This window comes from Aplidium turbinatum, chromosome 16 (assembly GCF_918807975.1).
Source record: "Aplidium turbinatum chromosome 16, kaAplTurb1.1, whole genome shotgun sequence".
Classification (NCBI taxonomy): Eukaryota; Metazoa; Chordata; class Ascidiacea; order Aplousobranchia; family Polyclinidae; genus Aplidium; species Aplidium turbinatum.
Genome location: NC_137487.1, coordinates 16,159,513 through 16,183,800, shown reverse-complemented (window position 1 = coordinate 16,183,800; position 24,288 = coordinate 16,159,513). Strand labels below are relative to the sequence as shown.

The window sequence follows — 24,288 nt, the reverse complement described above, 5'->3', positions numbered from 1 at the left end:
AAAGTTGAAGTAAAGATGAAGCTTCTTGTTTGCTAAATCAATTGTAGAAAAACACTTCTTGATTAATCATAATCAGTTGGAGTTTTTTAGTTAGGCGTAAGCAATTTTTTCTCAAAAGTATTTTATGTGAAGGCGAAGCTTAGTGTTGAGGCAAAACGACTACCAAGCGGAGCAAAATAGTCTTCTAAAAGGGTAGGCACTTTAGCATTACCCACTCGTCGAAAAAGTGTACTCGCGATTCAGCTGATTTCAGTCATGTGACTCGACACGTGATATTCTGATCGAAAGATTTTGATACAAAGAAATTTAACTGAATGCCTTGCCACAACCAGTGTTGCCTAATGGTTAGGGCAGAAGAGTAGTAATTTCGATTTTGTGGGTTCGATTCCCACGCTCTGCTAATACTATTTTTTCTTCTGCAACTGAACTGAGTGCAAGAAGGATCTTAATGACTGCAATCAATGGAGTTTATAAGGAAAATTGTGACTAAAACACAAAGCAATTTCACATTGAAAAGCAGGCACTCTTCGACGAGTGGGTTATGTTAAAGTGCCTACCTCCTAAAAGACCAGTCGAAAACGGAGCTATAAAATAAGTTGTCGGTTGATTTGGCAAACGTTTCCACCTCGTCAAAGGGCCCAAAGAGGATTTCGATAGCAGACATATTTAAGCTGCCTTCTGCTGAGTTCACTTCCAGGTAAAAGAAGACTTGACAATAGGACCTTCTAACAAGCTTTCCAGTAAAAGTCTATTGTTGAGAGACCAACAACAGGGTCAAAACTCAAGAATTTTTGGAAGAAGAAATTTTTTTCCAAGCAGTCTAAAGTAGCTGTTGTTGGAGTTCTTCTACTAAGAGGTGTTGATTGCTTTTTGGAAATCTCTACCAAGATCACATTAACGAAAACTGGATTCAATGCAGCAAACGTAAAAACCGGTTTCACTGAAAAAATGTTCTGACTGCGCTGAGCTCGGGGACTTTACATACGACTTCTGGGTAGAGAGCAAGTTTGAACGATAATTTGCAGTAATTATTGATGATTTATTTTTGTTTGTTTGCCTTTAGAGGAAAACGGGAGAACACAAACCCCTGGGTCCGTTTTGCCCCGTGCAAAAATCAGTAAAAATTACTCTTTTTTTTCGGAATAGGTGCTACTTTCAGCTGCACATTTTAGCACAACCTATCAGCAGGCCTATTAATTGCCAACTAGCGCATAAAAAAATGTTTTGCAAAAGTCAAGAAAAACGATTTGCTCCTTAGAGGGTCCGTTTTGCCCTAACCGTACAGTAGGCCTACATTAGAGTTTTTTAACCGGACTCTGGCCTCCGTGGTCTTCATGGCGTCACGAGCAGAGGTCTTCGCTAGGTAGGCTAGCAGCTTTCCCGTGATAGCCTATTGTGGTGTCCGACAAATTGTTCGTAAGCAATTGTTCGTAAAGCAATTGTTCGTAAAACAATTGTTCGTAAAATTAATTCTTCGTAAAACAATTCTTCGTAAAGCATTTTTTCGTGCATGCAGTTAAAATTTGATGTATACAAAGAAATGCTTTACGAAGAATTGTTTTACGGATTTCATTTTACGAAAAACAGTTTACGAACAATTGTTTTACGAACAATTGCTTACGAACAATTTGCCTATAACCCCTATTGTAAAACTTAAGTGTCAAGATATTAATTATTCTTCAATTAAACTCTAACTTGTTTAAATTCTAACTTCGTGCTTTCCCCTTATTCCAATGAACATCAAAACTTGCATCAAAGAACATCTTGAAATCCTCTTTGATGAGTCGATCTCACTTCAACGAAACACCCTTGCATGTCTCATGGCACAGAGACTCGATTAACATTGCAATTCACCATATTGCTGAAGAAGCAGAAGATTTGGCAGAGTTCAAAGTTTCAAATGCACTTGGTATTTCATAAGAAAACTGATGACTCCAGTTTTTAGTCGTCTCTTCAGGATTTGTAGGTTATCTAGTGCTTAGCAAGAAGTCTTTTGTGCTGCTCGTTCAATTCGCAACAACCGAATATTGTGTATAATCAGATTTTCTGATTTGGCGTCCACACAAACAAAGCCCAGAAATCGTCTCGACGTACAATTCGTCAGGCTCACTCCATGACAGAGTGGAATGTTAAAATATTTTTAGAGGAGTACAAAAACAAGCTTCGCACTGGTTACGTTATTAATTTAAAGGAAACTGACTGTGGTTTGTTTAATTCTTTGACTGCGATTGCTTTTATTCTATGGCACTTGCTCATTGACTTTTTTTATTATTAACGTGACAAACGAAATAACAGGCGGAAACACGTTGAAAACAAAGCTAAGTAATTTATTGATGAGTAGGAGAATACCAATGTTGGGGTTGTATGGAAGGTCACAAGCCATAAAAGGTGGAGCACCACTGATGTATATCCAGCGGACCCTTGTGCGACGCAAATGCATCAAGTCATTTGTAGAATCAGTTTGTAGGCAAGAAATTAACAACACAAAAGAAAGTAGAAAATTTATACAATAAGTTTTGTTCTATAATTAATGTCTTATTCTCAGGTTTTGATATTACGAGCTTGTAAATCGAAGTAAGACGCTATCCGTAACATCAGAGGAAACTTTCAACATAAATTTAAAAGTCAATTGAAATGCGAGGACCCTTTAAACACAGAACAACCATACCGCCTGTTCCCCACCGATAGGTCATGAAAAAAAATGTGAGAAAAATCCGTTTTTTTACATTGATTCAACATCGCAGATGTTAAATCAATGTAAAATGAACGGTCTTTGCGAGAAGAAAACCATCAAAAACTATAAACTCATTGCGTTGAACAGATGCTAAGTCAGCAGAATCAGTCTATTTTTGCATGATTCTACGGCAATGCAAAAACGACTGATTCTGTAGGTTAGATTGATATTAAAAAATCCTATTGAACTCTTTTGGTCAATGCGATAAAACCCATGACACAAAACAACAAAAATTATGTAAAAAAAAATATACAAATACGTCAGCAATCAACATGCTCTGTCCCACCGCGTCATGCAACTGCAAATAAAAGTTTGAACAAGTCACTTTCTAGGTTGTTATTTGTTGTTGTTTATAAACACCGAAAAAAGGTAAAAAATCTTTCATAGATAATAACAATGAAAATATCTGCATTCTAAACAACTTTGAGACGTTAGTGGTCAGAGTTTTTTCACTTTTTTAAAACTTTATTTCAAATCCAGTTGGACTTTTGCCAAAAACTTTGCAAACAAAACAAATCGATAAAATTAAAAAAGGCAATTCATAACGTAATAGAGAAAGCGTAAATTTCTCCAGCTCTCATGGTTTACGTGCTTGAGATAACAAAGCTTCATCATTCAGTTTGTTCTGAAAAGTAAAACTTTTGTCAAATTTCAGTGCAGGCAGAGTCAAGCCAGGTCTGAATAGCTTCTGGTTGTAATTCGCTGCCAGAAAATATTGAACTATTCCCTTCAGGGGATAAATTGACAGGAAGTTGGCTAATTTAGATCTATTCACAATCGAAGCCTCGATAAAATGCGATAATGCGGCTATGAGCGAGAATGTGTAAATTGGCACATTATGTTCAACTTGAGTACCTCCATTAAATTGAACCTTTGCAAGTAGCAAAGCATGTGGTGCAAGTGGAAACCTTCTGATACCAACTAGTCGCGTGAAACCGCAATAACCAGCGTCATGCAAGTATTCAACTCACTTGGACAATCTTTGATCAGTTATAATTGACCAGTCTTTTTTCGCTGTGTGAGTGAAAATCAATTGATTTTATTCAAAATTATTTAGAACATTACAAGATTACAAATGGTGATCGTAAGACGAGGTACCTTCCGCTGGAGGAGCTTCCGTGGTATCCTCCGCAGCTTTCTCAGTAACCTCTGCTGGTGCATCCTCTGCAGCAGGTTCTTATCAAAAGAAATTGGACGTCAGCATTTAAGAATAATCTGTCTGCATTAGTCTTGCAGTAATTTACATTGGATTTATGTAATTTTCATACATCTTTTATACATATTTAAATTTCATACATCTTGTATAATAATTTCAAATGCTGCAATAATAAAACAAAAAATAGTCCAGAATTAACAAAAGCAAGGAATAATAATGAAACCGGTGGTGGATAATTAATCATTTACAACTTTCAACAACAAAACTATTGTGGAATCGGTGAAAGGATTTGACATTTTCAAGTTCTAGTAACAATAGACACACGTTTCTTGACATGAGAAGTGGCAAGCACTTGAGCTCAAGCTAACTGAAGAAGTGGTGTAAGATTGAGGGCAAAACAAGCATTGCGTAGAAAGTTATAAGGAATTCCACAGAACCAGTTTGTAACAAAAGGGCCACTTGAAAGAAAACAAAGTAATACGCAACCTGATTTAAAATACCAGTTAACAAGCCAAACCAGAGGCCAAATTTACAAACCTTGTTCAGTGGGGGCAGCACCAGCTTCCTCTGCAGCTCCAGCGTCTTCATCAGCTGGTTCTGCAAATTATTTTGCAGTATAAACAACAAAACCGTCAAAGCATTGGAAAGATTTTTTGGCAAGTGTTTGGCTCATACAAGACAATTGATAATTTAACAAAACCAGACAACCATTTAAGATGGGGAGACATTTTTGACATTTTTTAAGTTATTTCCAAAAAGATGTTGATTGTTACTTAACATTGGTCATTCCCAAAATTGCTATGTTTAGTTTCTTGTGTAGCTAACTTTAATTTTATTGTATGTTGGAATTTCGAATGAAGGTCCTATGGTAGCCGAAAATGTTCGATTGTTGATTTTAAAATACCCTCAACTTCTTCTTTTGTATGAGACAGGATTGTTCAAATTTCAGGGCAAATGATGGAAAGCCAAATGAGTGTAGCTGCGTCCAGTGCTGCTATACAATGTATTCCATTTGGCGCCTTGTAGATGGGACATTCAAGAACATGGTCAGCCGTTTGTTCCTCTGCGCCGCATTCGTAGGTCGATGCGGGAGCCAAAAACCACTTGTACATGTTGGAATGGAAGTGGCCGACTCATGTTTGGATTCTGTTAAGCTTAACCCGTCGACCGGGGCAGGTCCATACCAGGGGGGCATGGCATCGGGTGAGGTATAAAACCACGGAGTTTGGTGTCGGCGGCACACTATGCTGCGTTCCAAGTGTCTTCCATATAATGTGCAGCGCTGATGGTGTGATCGCTGAATGGTTGTAATAAATCAGTGGCAGCTTGTACAAATATACAAAGGGGTGTCTTGACTTAAGCCGCCGGGAGGATTCCTGAAGTGGGACGTTGAGTTTTGAGTAGAGCAGGTAGTTGAGATCTTCCGCCCGGCGAGCCAGATATATGTAACGGCTCTCTTTCGACGAAGCTCAGCACTCAGCAGGTTGGATGCCTGCAAGGATTGGTAGGTACTCTGTTAGAGTTGGGCACAGGCATTTAGTCACCGTTAGCAATGCGTCGTTGAATGGCCGGTCGATAAGGTGGGAGTGGGCACTGCGGCACCAGGCAGGGGCGCAGTATTTAGCGGTGGAGTGAAACAGAGCCAAGGTTGCAGTGCGCAAGGTGTCAGCGCCTGCAACCTAGGTTGCACCTGCCAAGCGTTTTAGCAAAGCGACGCGAGATGTCAGTTTTTTGCGTAGTGACTGTATATGGAGACTGTATGTGAGTGACCTGTCAAGCGTAACCCCAAAGTAAGTTAGCTCTGGACAAAATGGCAAGATCTTGCCGTTGATGGTCACTTTCAGGTCACGTTGAACCTCCCTGTTGTTGAGATGGAAGGCTGCCGTCACCGTTTTACTTTCGCTGAGATTCAGTTTCCATTGATGGAGGATAAAAAGATTAAAGAATAACAATCCCTAAACTCCGGATATTCGTAATGCCTCTGCCTCGAAAATATTCGTAATGCCTTTAGAGGATCAGGGTTCGCTGTTTTGTAGTGTTCTGCCACAATAGCTGCCTTTTTAGAAGATTTTGCTTTCACTAAGCAATGTTTCCCAATCCCGGAATAGACTGGATGCCACTAATTGAACCTCACAAGCAAGCCCACGCCGCAACAGACAAAACATGTAAGAAATTTGATTTGTTATCCACTAATGCACAATTAATTTCAAGCACAATAATCTTCACGACAGTTGTGTTAGATAATCAATGGTTTTAGTTTGGTTTTGAATCTTTATCCTCGGACTGACAAAGCCTTGATTGGTTATTCCTGGTAGTTTCGCATACTTATAGAGGATCTTGACGCAGGGCCGGTTACCGAGATAGGCAGAGGGAAGTTTTCCTATTGTTGAAGTGTTCTTGCTAGGGAATTATTCCATCAATAAATGCCGCTGAATGGAGAGCAGTCCTGAAAGTGCGTTGCTCAATGCTCAAGCGCACATTCCGAGAGTCCAACAAGCGTAGCGTAATTTTGAGCCGGGCGCGTAATCACTGAGCTATCGGGGCGGATCAACACATGCAAGCGTTGGGTGAGTTTATCATTTAAAATACGTGAAAGTATTTTACTAATAGAAATGTCACTTTGCTTATAAATTATTGAGGAAGATGTTGTTGGGTTCCACAATACACATTTGTTGGAGCAACACAACAAAACTCGAAGATAGAAATACTGAAGTTAGTATGGAGCTGTTGCGAAGAACAACGCATCGTATGAATAATGCAAACCATTTAGTTAATGGAATAATGAGAGTTAACCGAGGACTATCTCCATGTTTAAATGTCTGCTTGAAGTATATCAACTCGACGGCAGTCGCCTATGGTTTATGAACCAAATCATAAGGCACTATGAAAAATTATATAACACTAAAAAAATGCTAGACCTTTGTTATATTTACAAAATCCTATTTCATCATCAGTCGTTATCTCCGCCTGCGGCAGATTGCGCATCAACATGGCTTATTTGCTCCCAAGAGTGGCGATTTTGAGCCAACTCGCCCAGTGTCGTCAAGTGGAGTCCGGTCCATGATTGAATGTTATCTTGCCATCGTTTTGGTTGTCTGCCACGTTTTCTTTTTCCTTCTACTTTGCCTTCTGTGCAAACTTTGCTGATTCCGAATTGTGATCTTTTAGTGTGGCCGAACAGTTTTAAAACTTTTGATTTTATTATTGCTGCAATTGGATGTAGTTTTGTCATAGTTAGAAGATCTTCTATTTTTGTGTGATCAAGTAACCTTTTGTTGGTCATGCTTCTCATGATGTGATTTTGAAAGGTAGTGAGTTTTTTCATTGTTGATGATGTCCAATTTACGCATTCTAGACCGTACAGCACGACTGGTAAAATGTAGGTGTTGAAAATTTTTGCTTTCAGCTTGACTGGGAGTCTATTGGATGTTAGAATCTTTTTGTTCTTTTCAAATGCTGCCCAGCCTAAGCCAATTCGGTGTTGCACTGCAGTCTTTCCATCGTTGGTTGCGGATAGTCGGTGGCCAAGATATATGAATTCTGGTACTTGTTCTATTTGTTTTCCAAATAGTTTTCCAAATCCTATTTAACTTTTCATAACTGGAAACCGTAAAATTTGAAACAATGACTTGATACGAAATTATGACTTTAAACAAACCGTTTTTCGTGAGTCATTAGACTCATTACCCAACAAATAGGAAATTTTTCAAAAAATTAGTTTTTTCAAGCTGCCAATGAGGTTGAAGAAAATCATGTTAAAACATAAATCTGTTATATTAGTCGCTTCTTATGCTCGAACAGGAACCTATAGGAAACTCGTGTAGGAACCTACGATGTACACTATGGTGTCTCAACCTAGCTTTCATTCGAAAACGTCGCTTCGATGTTATAGCGTGTACTGAGTGCTGACAGGTCAAGGGCAAAGGTCTAAGGTTAAAACCAGGGCCGTACCAATAAGTGGCCAGCCACCCTCAAACAAGATATTTGATAAAAATCAAAGAATACGCAGTGTTTTCTTTTTCCAGGCACTCTTTGATCCTGGGCCTGGCTCCAAAAATACCCCCGGAACCATTCTGTAAACGCGACTAGTTAAACTAATATGGGATCAAAACATTTTTTGCAACGCCAACGCTTAACCGTTACAAAGGTTAGTGAAATGAATCTCGCTGACAGATGCATAGTAATCTCCCATTCTACTACTACGTACAAGTATACTTTGCTACGCATACGCTTTACCAGAAAATGATTCAAACGTTTGCTGATCATGGTATAATCTACTCCATTCATATGTAATGCAGAATGCTAAAAAAAACTAATAATGTCATACTTACTGGGAGACTGGGGTGAAGGGGATCTGACGGGCGATGCCGCTTCAAGGTTTGAATTTACAGAAGATTGAGGAGGATTGGGAGAAGGACTAGGATCTACAGGGGAGTCAGGGGGGACGGGAGATGGTGACGTTGGTAAAGGTGACACAGAAGAAAGAAGAGGTTCAGGACTCTTTGAAATATTTGCATCAGGCTCTGCATGAAGTATGAATTAGTGAAACTACAATCTAAAGCATGCAATAAAACACTAAAAGAGTTAGTTAGGTATATATTATTCACTTTTACAAAGGCTTCCATAAATTTGATCTTGTTGATGCATTCCATTATAAATTATATCATCATTAACCACAAACGAGATACATGATACCCAGACAGCAAATCAACCACTTTTTACATTGATTCAACGTCTGCAGACGTTGAATCAGAAAACTGCAGACTGCCTGAGTCTGCAGTTTGTCTGCAGTCTGAGAGTCTGAGTCTGCAGTCTGAGTCTGCAGACTGCCTCATCTAAAAAGCGGTTGATTTGCTGTCTGGGTACAACGTGTATATAGCAAAAGATTAGTAGCGTAACTCAAACTACAGGGAGTAAGTTGCAGCAGTTACTATTAATACAAAATTGTCTGTCATTCAAATCCCCAAATCTCTTCATCTTGTAACCCATTCATCTTTTTACCGAAAAACCTGGAATTGTTTTCGTTTTGACTCAAACAGAAAGTGCCATAATTCTATGTACGAACCGCTTATTACTGGTGGTTTTCTAAGAACTTGCTAGGGCACATGCAAATTTACCCATGGTCACAACATCTTAAACAAGAAACCCTTCTATTTTACTTTCTGCAAGCGTAGAATCAATTAATACGAGCGGATTTTGCAAGCCGAGATGATCCTACGAAATACGAATCAGTAGCCTACGAGGTCCAAATCAGTATAAAATTAACATTCTGGCATATTTGTGTTTTCCGTTGAATGCGTGAGAATTTGTGGTTTTCTGCGCTATCCACTCTTTTTAGTGTGTCCGCTTAAACAAAAACATATTTATTCTGTGATAAATCAAAACAAGGCACACAATCCTCAAATTTGGACATACCTGGTGTCGGAGTCTTCTTTGCAGGCAAGCCCAGGTGCTGGTCTTCGGCTTAAATTAAAAAAATAAGTTAATAAGTATAATAAGGCTATTGATTACAATTAATCAGAACGTTTTGTGAGTTTAATGATAATAATATATATATAAAGTATAACAATAAACTTTACAAACATTGTAAAGAAAATTTCAAAACAAAACTTCGATATTAAACTTGTCATCAAATCTTCTTACGATTAACAGATGGTCCGATTAGGATGCGTAGTGTGACAAAATATTTGAAACAAACTAGACACGTGGACAGTATCACACTAAACCAGAAAAATGAATTTATTTATAGAGCTTTCGCCACACAAGTGTGGCTTCTTCAGTATATTCTGCAACAAATAATAAACAATGCAATACTTATTCAAATGAAATTATTTAAGTTGTAAAGAAACGCTGTTGCAAGCTGCTTTGGTGACATCATGTGTGTAAACGAAGATTTAGATTCAAGAATACATTATTATACGGCTGGCTGAGATTGAAAGTTAGTGATCGGCTTGTTTGAAATGTTGTAAATGAGAAAGCTTAAAAACTCCTTCTCAGAATGGTTCTAGTATATAAAGCTACTATTCTTGACCGATCCGATGATTGGTGGCCTTTATCTTTGGGCACGGAAGCAAGTTTGGTGAGCCACAGAACATCAACTTAGTAAAACAAACTTATATTCTTCAAACAATACAACATTTGTTTAACCATCAAAGTTGCCTTCAGGTACGGTACGCGCGGATACGCTTAAAAACACTCTATGAAATTGTTATGTGTCATGGAGTCAGATTATTTTATTATTCTGATAGCTTACAATAATATGTTAAAGACAACACAGATTATGATATGATACTACTGGTACTAAGATGGTGCTGAAAGACTACAAGATCAACGGAGTCACCTGCTACAATTTGTAAGCACCGCGAAGATGACGAAACATGCCTTGCAAGAATAAAGCTGCAAAGCAAGCTGTAAAAGAACTCAAATGTATTGTAGGCATAATTTGTTTTGTTTTTTTCATCATGTTTAAAGGATCATTAAATATGCAAGCTTGTCTTTGTTGTTGGTTATTCAAGGCAAACACTCCAAAATGTTTTGTGAACAAATTCATTTTTTTGTCCATTACATAAATATTTGATACTGTTTTGTTGTCGCACTTATTCTCATTTTAATAGAATTGGGGACACAAAAAAAGTTATTGCCTGAACTTTTTGCATCTAAACGCGAGTTATTTGTAAAAACACAATAAAATAACTTCCTATGAATGCATAATTGCATACACAATACACATACAATACATAAATGCATATATGCTTTTTCGCAAAGAATTACTGCAGAGACGAAAAAGCACGAAAGCTTCACATGAGATGAATAGGCTACTTAATATGTTAATCGGGCGAGCCTGTTTTCGCTAATTGAGTGGATGATGAGGGGCGAACCTCTATAAAATACATAGACGCTCCAAGCAGTGTTTAGCCCGAGGAGTGTCTACCATTTCCAACGGCATGCTTGGTTGGCGTCAGGAAGGACATCCTACCCCACGGCGAACTAGAGAATAGTTTGCCGTGCCTGCCCTAAAACATTTGAGCCTGAAACTTAATGTATTGACTGAATTATGGACTCTTGTATTTCACCATTCTCCACAACAACGAAAATCCTGAACAGAAGTTGAGAGACGTCACCCTTGAGTTGATTTCTCGCCTTAATAAAATGCACGTAAGATTTTTTCAACTGAATTGTTCAAAATTTAGTGAAAATTTCTTGTTTTTGAAACTAAAGCAGTGACAGATTCACAAGCAAGTAGCCTACTAATAATACTGTAAGCTTGTTGAGTTGGCAGAGCAGGCCATAGTCACGAATGAGATGGCAACAAACGATTAATTTTAATACTCTTTTTAATCAACAAAATAGTCCATTTTTGCATTAATTCAATGTTCGCGGAAGTTAAATTTATAGAAAAGACTTATGTCATTCAACAAAGCAATTCTCGAGTAAGCAAAAAAAAATAGGTGTATTGCTTCGTGGAGTTGTATCAACATTCCATTCAATAAATTATAATTTGGTGCCAGCAATTACAGCCTTGACCTTACGCATCTCCCTTGAATAAAACAAATGTAGATTAACTGGCAGAGATTTGGTAACAAAAGTGCTTTGCAAACAAACTTGTCTGTGCATGTAATTCTACCTACTACCACAGCTCATAAAACTTGTGTCGTTTGACAAAAGATTCCATGGTAACGAAAGTGATTTACATGTTTCGTATGCCATAGTCGTTTTAAGTGCCTCATTGCAGCTGAAATCCAAGTGAACAAGGCAACGTAACTAAACTGTGTGTTTTGTGATGCTTTTCTGGAATGAAGGTTTGAAGAAAGACTCGTTGGAGTAATCAAGGCAACGCTTTTATTCAAGGGGAAGGAAAAAGTTTATAGCTTCAAGTTTATAGTTTAGTTGTCGGCCATATTAATTTTTTTTTGGCAAATGCCTTCGGGTTTCAAGAAAAGTAAACCAACACGGCAAAATCCGCCAGTTTTACATTGATTCAACGTCTGCAGACGTTGAATCAATGTAAAATTGGCGGATTTTGCTGTATGGGTTGCGATGTTAATTTACTTCATGTTGGCCTTTCTGTTACTATTGTTTCAAGATCTATATGTGTTGAATATGGTTCGGGTCTGTTGCTTGTATTCAAACAAACTAACAACAAAGTAGACAGTATCACACTAAATCAGATAATCAATCTATTAAAAGAGCTTTCGCCACAAATTTTCGATTCTACTTGAATAAGAATATACTGAAGAAGCCACACTTGTGTGGCGAAAGCTCTATAAATAAATTGATTTTTCTGATTTAGTTTGATACTGTATACTTTGTTTCAAATATTTTATCACACCACGCATCCTCATCGGATCATCAGTTAAATCGTAAGAAGATTTGATGACAAGTTTAATAACGAAGTTTTGTTTAGAAAACCAACAACAAACTGAAATTTTTTGTTCGAATAGATATCGTCGTCTGCGTGGCGGTGTTGTGAGAGTGTGAGCACGAAGTTCGTAAGGGCCTCGGTTCGACAGTCGACACCCGCTAAAATCATGCGGGAGTCAAGACACTGAATGATATTTTAAAGGTTTAATAACACAAACATTGGCTTTTCGTCCTCTTCATGTTAAACCCTCAGACAGACATAACATGACATAATAGATTTAAAACCAATGGCTGGCCACAGATTTGTGACAATATAATTCAATTTTCAATAACGGATTTAACAAAAAAAAAAAAATAAAGTATATATACCATTTGTTTGGGAATGAAATTTATTAATTTCCTAATTACATTGGTAGGCTATATTTCTCAATACGAAACACTGGCGTCACTGCAGGCTCAACAGAAAGCAAATATTTTGTGTTCAACAGCTCTAATAATTCTGAAATTATTTGTTGTGATGTTGTAATAAATCCACGTAGTAGGCTAGATGGACTATGATTTAGACTCATCAATGTTACGAATCTCCATTTGTAGACCAGTTTCGGTCAACCGAAAAATAAAATAATTCGTTACGTTTAGCCAGACGTGAAAGCTTGTGTTTGCAATCGATTGTTTTCACAGAAATATTCAACCAGTGACGCACATAGGAAGCAAGAGGGTTGAAAATAGAATGATCAATAAAAGCAGTGATTTTTGTGTAACAAAACAAAAAGTGTGTGAATTGATACGAAATTTTATAAGCGTAAATATTTAAGAAAAACTACAAAAGCTTAAAAAGTTCAATTGTTCATATATTCGTCTTTCTGACCAATATAAAAGATGGTTGGACAAAACGTTAAGAAACACCTGTTATTATAATTAGCCTACCTGAAATAAAACAAAAAAACATGTAAAATATAAGGTTTAGGGTCAAAAACTGTTTTTAAAACGACTTTTTTGGTCGAAATAAAACAAATTTCGTTCTACTTTTCATTTCAATAAAAAGTTTCGAAACACTTTGTTTTAAAAGTTGAAACCGATTGCGAAAACGTAGCTTTGTTTACAGCTTAGGAATATTTAATAATCCGAATTTCACGATCTATGGAGCTATTCCGTATTGTTCACGTAATTAAAACAGTACAATTTCAGTGGAGAGTACGCTTTTTTGTATCACAGACAGGCAAGACACAACAACACAACAAGGTTGAGCATTATAAGAATATATTTTACATATCTACAAATAATTAAACTTCAAAAAAACTTACTTTCTTTACCATTAGTGGCAGGATTTGATGCTTGCAGAGCTTTGTCATCTTCAAAAAATAAAAACGTCATTGCTCAGCGAATAAACAAAACAGCAATAGTAGATAGGAAACTTATCACGAAAACACAAACTAAGAAAAATTAATGAATGGCGCTGCAAGAGATAACTGCTCAGTATTTTGCAAATATCTCAATGCGTTTCGGGTCATGTGTTACAGATCCCTAACTATCAGAAGATCTTGATCCGATCTGGCTTTTTCTTTTTGAGATTCGGATCGATCCGACTGTTTTTCGATATCTCAGATCCGATTCCGAAACAGATTCGTTAAAAAATATTTCACTACATGACAAGTAAACGTATTGATATTGTTTGCTAAAAAATGTTTGCAATAAACTTAAAGCATGACATTCGCTAGGCAAAGCATAACATGTACGCTTTACATGGTAATTACTAACTCAAACAAACGACACGGTTTAAAAACTTTTCCAAGTTTGGGAATGTCACCAGAAGCTTTTTCAAAAATTTACGTTTTTGTGCTTAAAATTCAAAAATGTCGTGAAAATTTAGGAACCGGATTTGATCTGAATCCTGCTTCTATGAAAAAAAAAACGAGATCCGGATTCGTTGAAAAACAGTAAGATCCCAATCCTGTTCTTGTATACCTCTGTTAACTACACTTACACAGCACGATATATTAAGTGACAAAAACATACAAACAAAGCAAAATTTAGAACTCATTCAACAAACACATCAACTAAGTTCAGAAGTTTAGTGTCAAGTCGTTTAAATTGTGTACTGTTTTTTTAGGCAAAATCTCGAAAGACATGTATAAATATCAGTATAATAAACACTCCATCCCTTTTTCACCAATGAAATGAAGGATTTTAAAAAAGATTTCAATACCTGCTTTAGTAGCTTTCAATGCAGGCTCAACGGCTGGCTTAGGCTGGACTCCAGGCTTAGTTCCATTTGTAGAAGTTCCGGTAGCTGCTTTTGCTCCAGCCTGTTGTGGCTTTACGTCCACAGTCTTACTTCCATTACATCCCATCGTTGCTTGAATGTTTACTTTACTCACCGACAAATTGCACAAACACAGACAAACAAACTAGACAGAATATATGGTTGTTTTTGTCGTTTTCAACGCATAAAACCAACGTTTTTACGTCTTACCTGCACACACAAAAAATGAAGTAAAATTAGACTTCATTTAGCAGCCATTCTTTTACAGGAAAGATGCCAAGTGTGGTCAAAAATTTCACCCTAACTTCCACAACCTAAATGTAGCCTCAAAGTTAGAAAAATTGCGTAAAGTTAAGTTAACAAAAATATAACTATCAATCAATCAATGTTTTATTTGTCAGTAACAGGAACATAGGTACATGTTTGAAATATGCAATATACACAGTACAAAAGTTACACAAGTTCCCATACCGACAGGGAGACAACGAGACGACCATACGGTCTACTAGTCAATTGCCACCCTACGGAAATTACGATTTTGCCATTTAAAATAAGCTTACAAGAGAAAAATAATAATTGAAACGTTCCCGCGCTTCAACAACAGCATACGCACAAAAAAAAAACATATTGATGATAACGTAGGCCAAAACACAAAATTCCATGAAGCAAGCAGAGAATAATAAAGTTTCCGAAGCAACTGACAAGTCGGTTTCCATAACATATCACTTACGATGCACTGTAGCTTTGTAAAATTAACGTTTTGATCTCTTTTTTGAAACAATGAAATGATAAGTTTTTTAGCCTACTTGGAACCTCTGACCAGAGCATTGGTCCCAATACCTGCATGGACTTCTTGCCAAATTCTGTGTTTGATCTGTTTATAAAATAATTGTTGCCTGTTTGATATCTTGTGTTATGCTGATGAATAGATGAAGCATTTGTAAATAAATCACAATACGTAGACGGATACTCATTCATATGAACTTTGTACATATGTTTTTTTATTTCAATGTTATGTATGTCTTTTAGTTTCAAGATGTTCATTTTGAAAAATAAAAAATTAGTGTGAGCATAGTAATTTTGTTTCGTAATTATTCTTATAACCTTTTTTTGTAATTTTATTAATGGAATGGTATTTATTCCTTAAATATTGGTTCAAAATAAAACAAAACCAAATAAATAAACCAGTCCACAACCATCAACTGCTCCTGAAAATTTTCCACAAATCGGCAGCAAAACTAGCTCAATTTTGCAAAAACCACAAAACTGGCAACCCTGTTCACAGGTCTGGTAAAACAGATCAAACGTAAAAGCGATGTTGCAAAGTGGGAACATGACGGAGTTCTGGTAAATTTAGCCTGAGCAAAGTCAGCGGAACCAATGAGAGGCTTTCTCAGTAAAAATAAAACACTGATTTAAACAAATAAATCTTATTATAATTTTTTACAATTAAGAAGGAATTCATCTAAAAACAATTTTTAAATGGTGTATAGTAGAACACCTTTATTAGGAAGCATACCTTAGTGAATTTAAGTTGGGAAAATACAAACGAAGTTGCAGAAAATCAATAGTTGGCATCTGCCAAGTGCCAACATTTGTAGAAAGTCTCACACGGTCAGCGTTGCCAAATGGGAAAGTGGCTCAAATAAAAGTGAAACAAAAGATTTTTTGAGAGACTGCCTTTAAGGTGACAAAAAAACACTCAAGAAAGATTTTGAGAAGCGCTGGTGATATGAAGTTGAAAATTTTTTAAAGCGGCTGTAAGAATGTTTTGTCTGGCAGCACTTTTTCTGGTCATGACAGAATGCACAAAATAACGATTGGCCTAAATGCCATTCTTGCTTCGGACAAATATTTATAGATCTTACAAGTTACATCGTTGAGTGTAAAGCCAACCTTACTCTACTAGAGAGTGCTCCAACGTTTCCATTTGCAATGATGTTGCTTTGTTAATGCTGCAAAGGGGAAAAAAACAATCAAAAGCAACTAATAGTCAACAAACAACATCCCTGCAATGAATACGGAATTTCAATTACATTATGACTCTCATTACCGTAACTGAAAGTGGTGCACATTTTTATCGTAGCTTGGAATTCACAGAGCACGTTTATCAATTACATGGGATGACCCTTTGAAAGTAGCCTAACACAGCTCAAATTACGGCAATGTAGCCTACTGTTGCCAAACAGGTCAAGCTGAACCACGATCACACTTAGTTTTTGAAAAGGGTTGACTGAGTTAAAGCAGTGATGGCTGTGTTTTGTTGGATGCATGAGATAATAACGTAATCTTTGTGGTTTCCCCAGGATTTTTGTTAGCTATGTGCAATTCACTTTCACTAGCAAGCCTTCTGTATAAGCACACTACAATACTTGAAAATTCCAAGAAGTACTCTTTGAAAGTTTTTAAATGACTACGTTTTCTTCTGGAGTTACACTACAAAACTTTGTTTGAAATTCAATACCTGCACTGCGCGAAAGACGCTATTCTTGGGTGGACTAAACCTGAATTTTTTAATTTACTTTCAATAAAACTCTACAAAACATTGAATATACTGTCACTGCAGTAGCCTATTCATTAAACAACTTTCAATCATTTCACTAAAAGATTAATTATGATTAGGCTATGTATAAAGTGTGCTTCGTTTGTTCAATTTAATTTTTTGCTGCTGGCGCAAACATGTAGAGAACGGCACAGTGAACACACGAGTTTGACACCAACAAAAGGGAAATATGACAAAACGCAAAGGTTTAAACTTTAAAGTGTAGGCTACATGGATAAAACAGTGTCACCACTGTCTTAAAATAGCAAAATACTTAAAAGAGAAAAAGTAGGAATAAGTTTTAAAAAATCTAGCAGCTTGTTTATCTCCTTGAAATAAATTTTATTATTTTTCTAAATCCTGCGTCAAGATAAATATCTTTCTACTTCATCCTGATTCCAAGGCATAGGCTATAAGGCTAAGCCTGTTTGCCTACCCTACACGCAAATTGCTACCGCAAGAAAAATGACTGCCCCATTCTACCGATGCAAATTGCAAAGGTACAGGAATAAGTGTTGCCAGAGGCCATTAATGAATCTCCAGCTAATTTTTCCAATGTCTCTGTGCGTCTCTAAAAAAGTAAAAACCAAGTCTGACTCTTTCTTACACATAACTTTAAAATTTTCCACAACAAAATTTCTTGCCTGCAACGGCCATATAAGACTAGACTAGATCATCGCTTTTGGTTTTTCCCTACCATCCAGACTTTGCCATAATCTAACCTTACTGTTAAACAATGTATTGGTTTGAAAATTTTATTCATAATGTTGGTTTTTTATTTGGCGCTATCGAAACAAATGAATTTACTGGGACAGTATTCTTTATCTGGAAAAAGAGTTTTTCTCATTTCAAAGTTATTAGGATTGTCGAATTTCTGATCAGAAAATCTAAACTTCAAAGCGCAAATTAAAACGAAAAAAGTGCGTCAAGACATGAAATGATTTTCAATTTTGTGTCACATTTTCAAGTCACCACTTTAATACCCGACCTATCATCACTGCTTCATGGAAAAAATAACACATTCGGTAGGCTACTGTGACCAGACTTAGAAACGAACCCAAAAATACCAGCACCGGAGCCAGGGCCGGATTAAGGTTTTGATGGACCTGGGGCTATATGGTAATCTGAGGCCTATATTATATTTCATTCCCAGTGTTGTACGTTGACGGCGTCAACTTTTTGTTGACGCTGAGGCTAGCGCCGTCAATTTATTTTTTAGTTGACGGAAGTGATAGCGCCGTCAACTATTTGGCCGATTTTAAGCGTCAAGCGCTATGTGTCATTTTTTGTTTTCGTGGAAAATGTCGTTTCACAATCAGAGTTTCACGATGTATTTTGGCCATCGCGACTCATCCGAATTACCCGTTTTCGCGTTGGTTGGAATGGCTACCTGGAATATACAAGCGGAAGAAGTTCCCCAAATAGTGATCACTCATATCGTGAGCAGTATCGAGAACGAGGGATCAAAGAGAGAAAGAGGAAAATCAATGAATGTCATCGCGGAGGTTGAAGATACATTATTTTAAGAGCTCTATACCCTTGAAAACAGCGATGTTGGTGCAGTGGACCGCGTTAAAAGATTTATATATGCTAAACCAGGGGTGGGAAACCTTTTTAGTATTGCGGGCCACATAAAAAGAGAAATAATACAGGCGGGCCACTAAAAAATTCGAAATTTTATTTACAGATAAAAAATGCAGCGAAGTAGACAATGATTTATTTCACTTTCACAGCCAGTGAGATGGCTGAAAGTTTTTATTTTTGGTGAGTCGTGTGATGTCTGCTGACACGGAAGATGTTGCAACTCTTATCTGCATCTCCACGTTTTTATCAGTCAGTCTGGAGCGAAGCCGATGGATTAACTAGTCACAGGCCATTCGCAATATACCGAGAATGTAGAGCCTACTCTTTTTTGAGCTGTTGTTTCAATATATTTTGGGTAAAGAAATTTTGACGCGGGCCACATGAAACAGTCACGCGGGCCGCAGGTTCCCCACATCATCATCATAATCCATCGTCGGTTTGTTCCCCACTAGTGGGGGGGGGCCGAAAATAATATTTTGGAGCATAGATTTTCCAGCCGGATGCCCTTACCTGACGCTAACCACAGTTATTGGCGGTGGGCCTAGCCTTTACTTAAAAAAGTATTTCCTGCTAGGCAGCAGGATTTCTAACAAGTTTTAGCCAACCAGTCGAGGTTGTTGCCCATGAGGTGGGACGTGGACCCACTTGTTAGTTTGGTGTGTGATAAGACCAGTGTTCCCCGAGACCCATGGTGTAGCCTAACAATCCATGGCGACTGCCCAAGGTTCAAAGGTGCTACTTGTACCACACACTTACCCCACCCCTGTGCTAAACCATCACAGCACGCTTGGAACAGTGATCCCTTTCCGAGTAAACGCTTTCAAGACTTGTCCTTGAAATACAACACACGTACAATACCATTAAGCGCTACTGTGGAACGCATGTTTTCACTTGGAAAGGACATCATGCGTCCCAAACGCAGCAGATTGTCAGACAAACGTTTTGAAATGCTTGTTTTTCTACAAGTAAATAACTAATAAGCTAAGCAGCTCATTACAATACAGTCTCAAAACATAAAACCTGTTCTTTATTTATAGCCATAATTGTTAGCCTAAACTTGGTTGCAATGCTTCCGTTTTGTGAGACCCTGGCTAAAATAGCGCTAGAAATTAGCGCTGACGCCGTCAATTTCTTTAAGAGCTTACGCAATACTTTACGCGTAAAGTTTTTAGGCAATTTGCGCTGACGCCGTCAATTTATTTCATTGACGCGTACAACACTGTTCATTCTCCTTATTGTACCAATCACAATTAAAATGAAATAACAAAAACTATACCCGAACTGCAGTATTTACTTATTGAACACATTCAAATGACATGTTTTCTGGATTTAAACAAAGCAAAGCTGGTAATAACATCATGGGTGTCTATTTTTTTTCCAAAATTTTGTTTTCAATGCAGAGTAGAGCTAAGGAATGCAATCTTTTCTGGCCCAATGGATGAACGCAGTTGATTCTTTACTCTTTTAAGCACTGAAAATAAGCGCTCACCTGAACAATTAGAAATCATCAGACACAGATACATTCTTAGTAGGCTACAACAGATACGTTAGGAAATGCATACATAAACTCATTTTCATTGATAAATCTAAACATTGGAGTGTCTTTCCTGCATTCGCTGTTAAAATGGTGTTGTTTTAGCAGTGAAGAAAAATGAATCATCTCTCCAAGCAGTGATTATTCTAGAATTTAGATCATCTGGATACTTGTGAAGCAATGTTTTTGCACTCTCTTCAATGTTTCAGTTAGACATGGTGTTTAATTCCGCCAGAAACGACAATATTATTTTAAGACGATCGTATGCTGCAATTCGGGATTTCATACACAAAATAATTTGGGCAATGTTTGGCAAATGTGAGTTAACTATGAATCTGCTCGATGGATCAAGTGATGTGTCTTCAGATCCACCTTCGCTATCCAAGCATACTTTTCTTCTCTGCTTTCTTGAAATTTCTTCAATATGATGACAGTCACTACTCTACCCTTTTCTTCGAATTCTTGAAATTGGGATCTTAATGTTTGAACAAAGTCATGTAGATCATGAAGAAAATTTGTTGCCTTATTCAAAGTAGTTTTGCCATCCTGCAGTGCCCGACTAGTTTTATGAAACCGTTCTATTATGCACGACCATAACTCAATTAAATTAACGGTTATGTCTCGCACCTCCCTTGGAAATTAGCTGACGCGCCCTGGGGAGGCATGCCCCCTGGCTAAGAACCACTGGTTTACACAGTTAGCATATTCGTTGTATGATTCTCGTCCTTTATTCTTTAGATCATGCCCAGAAGCATGTCAGTTACTCTTAGTAAGTTGTTATCGGTGGGCCTATTTTCTTGGTGGGCCTGGGGCTGCAGCCCCATCAGCCCCCGCCTTAATCCGGCCCTGACCGGAGCTGAAGGCAATAACTACGAGATCAAGGAGCTGGTATCTCAGGTAACAAATTCGTCTTTTATATATTGATTCAATGTCTATATGTTACTATGTACAGTATATATAGACATTTAAACAATGTGAAAAGTACTAGTTTTGTTAGCTACGTTGTGATCATCCCACCTCCGCAGAGGATGCCCTTGAACACCAGCAGTCTCCAGATAAAAAATCTAGCAGCTTCTTTGTCTCCTTGAAATAAAGTTTATTATTTTTCTAAATCCTGCGTCAAGATAAATATCTTTCTACTTCATCCTTCCTCTGCACACTAGTGTGTATGAATGTGCAGTTAGATTTACTGTGATGGGGTGGTGGATGACTAGATAACTGCTTATGGTCTTTCGCTACCATCCTGATTGCGCCATAATCTAACCATAACCACCAGTTATACAATGCATTGTTTTGACAATTACATTTACTCTGCTTGTTTGTTAATATATGACGCTGTTAAAACAAAATAAATTGACTTGACTTGACACAGCGTTCACTAACTCAGCCCTTTTTGAAGCTGTTTTTAAAGTACAAAACTTCACTGACAACATATTAATAAAACAGCTTCGCGTGTTTTACATTAAGAAATCAGTTACTCCAGACCTAAACCAACATGTAACACAGCCAAGCAAATTCTCAAAAACATGGCCTAACTCAGGGCCAGATTTAGGGGGGGCAGAGGGTGCAGTTGCTTCAGGCCCCCCTTTTAAAGGGCCCCCCGCTCGAGGTGGAAAAAATGTGATTGCATTATTTTTTTTCTTTATTTCAGCCTTTAAAGTTTCTGCAAAATGCCTCTTTTTTTTCTTTCAATTATTTAAATTATCCGTCCTAAAAGTGCCCCGGGCCTCCCATCAGCTAAACCCGGCCCTGGCTTAACTAGCCTGCAACTGCAAGTCACATCTAAGTGCGTAGCTTTGAAAAACAGCATTCACAAATAAATCTGTCATCGATGTTTTGACAAAAACTGCGGTCAGAAACATCACAAATACGTTAAGCTTAATGTCGATAACCGAGTGGGTTTCTGTGATTAAATGTAATATTGCGAAATTGCACCTTGTTACTTTTATCAACAAACTCCAAAAATGTTTTGACGAAAAAACAAAACAAAAATCAAATAGAATCTGTTTGAATAAGCTTAATTGAAGATTATCTCGCTATTAGCTGATCGAAATCGATTTTTAGCTGTTTATGATTGAAGTGACTCGTGTGAAAATAAATTCGTTTGTATTGAAAAAAAAATCAGTTTGTTTAACATTTAGTAGTATTTTCCTTGTTTTAAATGCGCAAGTCGAAAACGTTTGGTGGTTTGGTGCAATAGCTTTTTTACCAACGCACGTTGTAATCTTAGTTATCCAGCCACTTCTTTTCATGTTGATTTAACTTTTGCATAGGTTGAATTGATGCAAAAAAGTTGAATTTTCACATTGAGAATACAAAGCCAAAAGTTGTAAATATATTAGCACTTTAATTGAGTCGGTGGAATCTCTTTCGTAAAATGTCTTTAAAAAACCTGTTTTATACCAAACTCATGTTCAGCAAACAAACGTTTCAAAAACTATACTGTCTTCATCTTCAGTGTTATAAATGTTTATAAGCATTTATAGAGAATGTTTATAAGCATTTATAACACTGAAGATGAAGACAGTATAGTTTTCGAAACGTTTGTTTGCTGAACATGAGTTTGGTATCTACATTTTGGGCTCTTTATTTTTTGATTGAATTAACCAGGCGTTCCAACCATTTTGCTCCTAAGATGTTTTACTTTCAAGACATTTATATCTTACCACGCTAATATTTCAAATTCCAAACGCGAAAAATCGCAAGTTCCACAATTCCAAAAACCCAACTCACAGTGCATAAGGTATGAAGCTTTCCTTAGGTGTATAGGATAACTGCAGCATAAATGAACAATAGTTGTTTAAAAAGTGGCTCATTTTAGAGTTAGACTGTTTATCGCTCAAAAAATGATTTTTTTTCGAAAACATTTCAATTAAATGTAAGACGTAAGTTAAGATGCAATAAAGGTGTCATTTCTTATTTTTTCCAGATTCAACACGAAAATCCCCCTTCTACTGGCATACAATAGATTTAGGCAAGACTATGTGGGTTATAATGTGCAAGCTATCTGCGTAATCATATGCTCACAACGTACATCCAACTTACCGCTTTTCTCTGCAAGAATAACAAAATTTACCAGCTGGTATGATACAGGAGTGCTAATGCAAACAAAAAGCGATATTTAATACTGACACACACAGCCAACTTAGTTGTGAAAAAAAGCTCAAACTATCACGGAAGCACCTAGACAAAAAGTAATTTTTTTAGAAAAACCATCTTATTTTAATTTATTTATTGCTTCAACGTATTTTATTTTACTTATCGTAAATTGATACTAGTTGCTAAGCAACAATACACTGTGATATAACTGAAAGCCATTGTGATAAAACAAAGACGAATTGCCGCTTTAGGTTTCGCGTTGAAAGCAATAGAGAAGTTCACCTTGCGTTGCAACCCAGAAGTACTGCACTTCAATGGTAAACTAATCATGCTGTTTCTTTGCGGCGCTCATTGTGTCAACATAGAGTGCACTCATGCACTGCCATTGGAGATTTATAGTAGCGAAGGAGCATATAGCCATCGAGTCAGCTGCTCCCATTCATAGCCGCTTGCTGTGAAACGGTGTCGAACCGAAGCACTTAAGGCTTACCACTCATCCACGTAACCGAGAGACGACAAGCGGGCCGGATCCTATTTAAGAAGCTCATCCTACCGGCCTGTCACACAAACGATTAACTTACATGCACAAATGGTTGGAGTGATCTTTTTCATGAATTTGACTAGCAGTTTCTCCACCAGAACGTCTTAATTCTATTAGAAATCATCATAATTAAATAATTATTTTACTTCTGAAAACTTTAGGGCGTGTGACTTTAAATGAGGACAGTTTTTACACTCCAATTTTCCTGTAAACATGCCAATTCACTTACCGACACAGCGCACAGCTGGATATTTTAAACGATGTAGCCTACATGAAATGATGCATTCCACCTATCTCGTTGCAGAAGTGCTTTATGAGAAACTCAGTTTATTCTTGGGCCTAAATATTTTCTTAACACTAGGCTCGGCTTATTATCTTAACGCCCCCCCTCCCCTCAGACATTGGTTCTAATCTAATCTACCTGTCGGCATTAAAACTTAAAAACAAGGCATTTGGTGTAAAAATTTTCAGTGA

At 37.2% G+C, this 24,288-nt stretch overlaps 1 protein-coding gene across 2 annotated transcripts; it reads right to left on the bottom strand.

Annotated features, from left to right (window-relative positions):
- Window positions 1-2,249: 2,249 nt before the first annotated feature.
- Window positions 2,250-23,406, bottom strand: LOC145785635 (uncharacterized). 2 transcript variants are annotated; one of them, XM_082597314.1, is made up of 9 exons: window positions 23,220-23,406; window positions 22,841-22,948; window positions 14,458-14,724; window positions 13,556-13,603; window positions 9,306-9,353; window positions 8,222-8,413; window positions 4,428-4,487; window positions 3,833-3,910; window positions 2,250-3,359 (listed from the first exon to the last, which is right to left on the bottom strand). In XM_082597314.1, exons 3-9 carry the CDS (start codon window positions 14,600-14,602, stop codon window positions 3,346-3,348), a joined length of 585 nt encoding a protein of 194 aa, XP_082453440.1. In that variant the 5' UTR covers window positions 14,603-14,724; window positions 22,841-22,948; window positions 23,220-23,406; the 3' UTR covers window positions 2,250-3,345. The 2 variants fall into 2 exon arrangements, with proteins under 2 accessions (XP_082453440.1, XP_082453441.1); XM_082597315.1 differs by lacking the exon at window positions 22,841-22,948.
- Window positions 23,407-24,288: the final 882 nt, after the last annotated feature.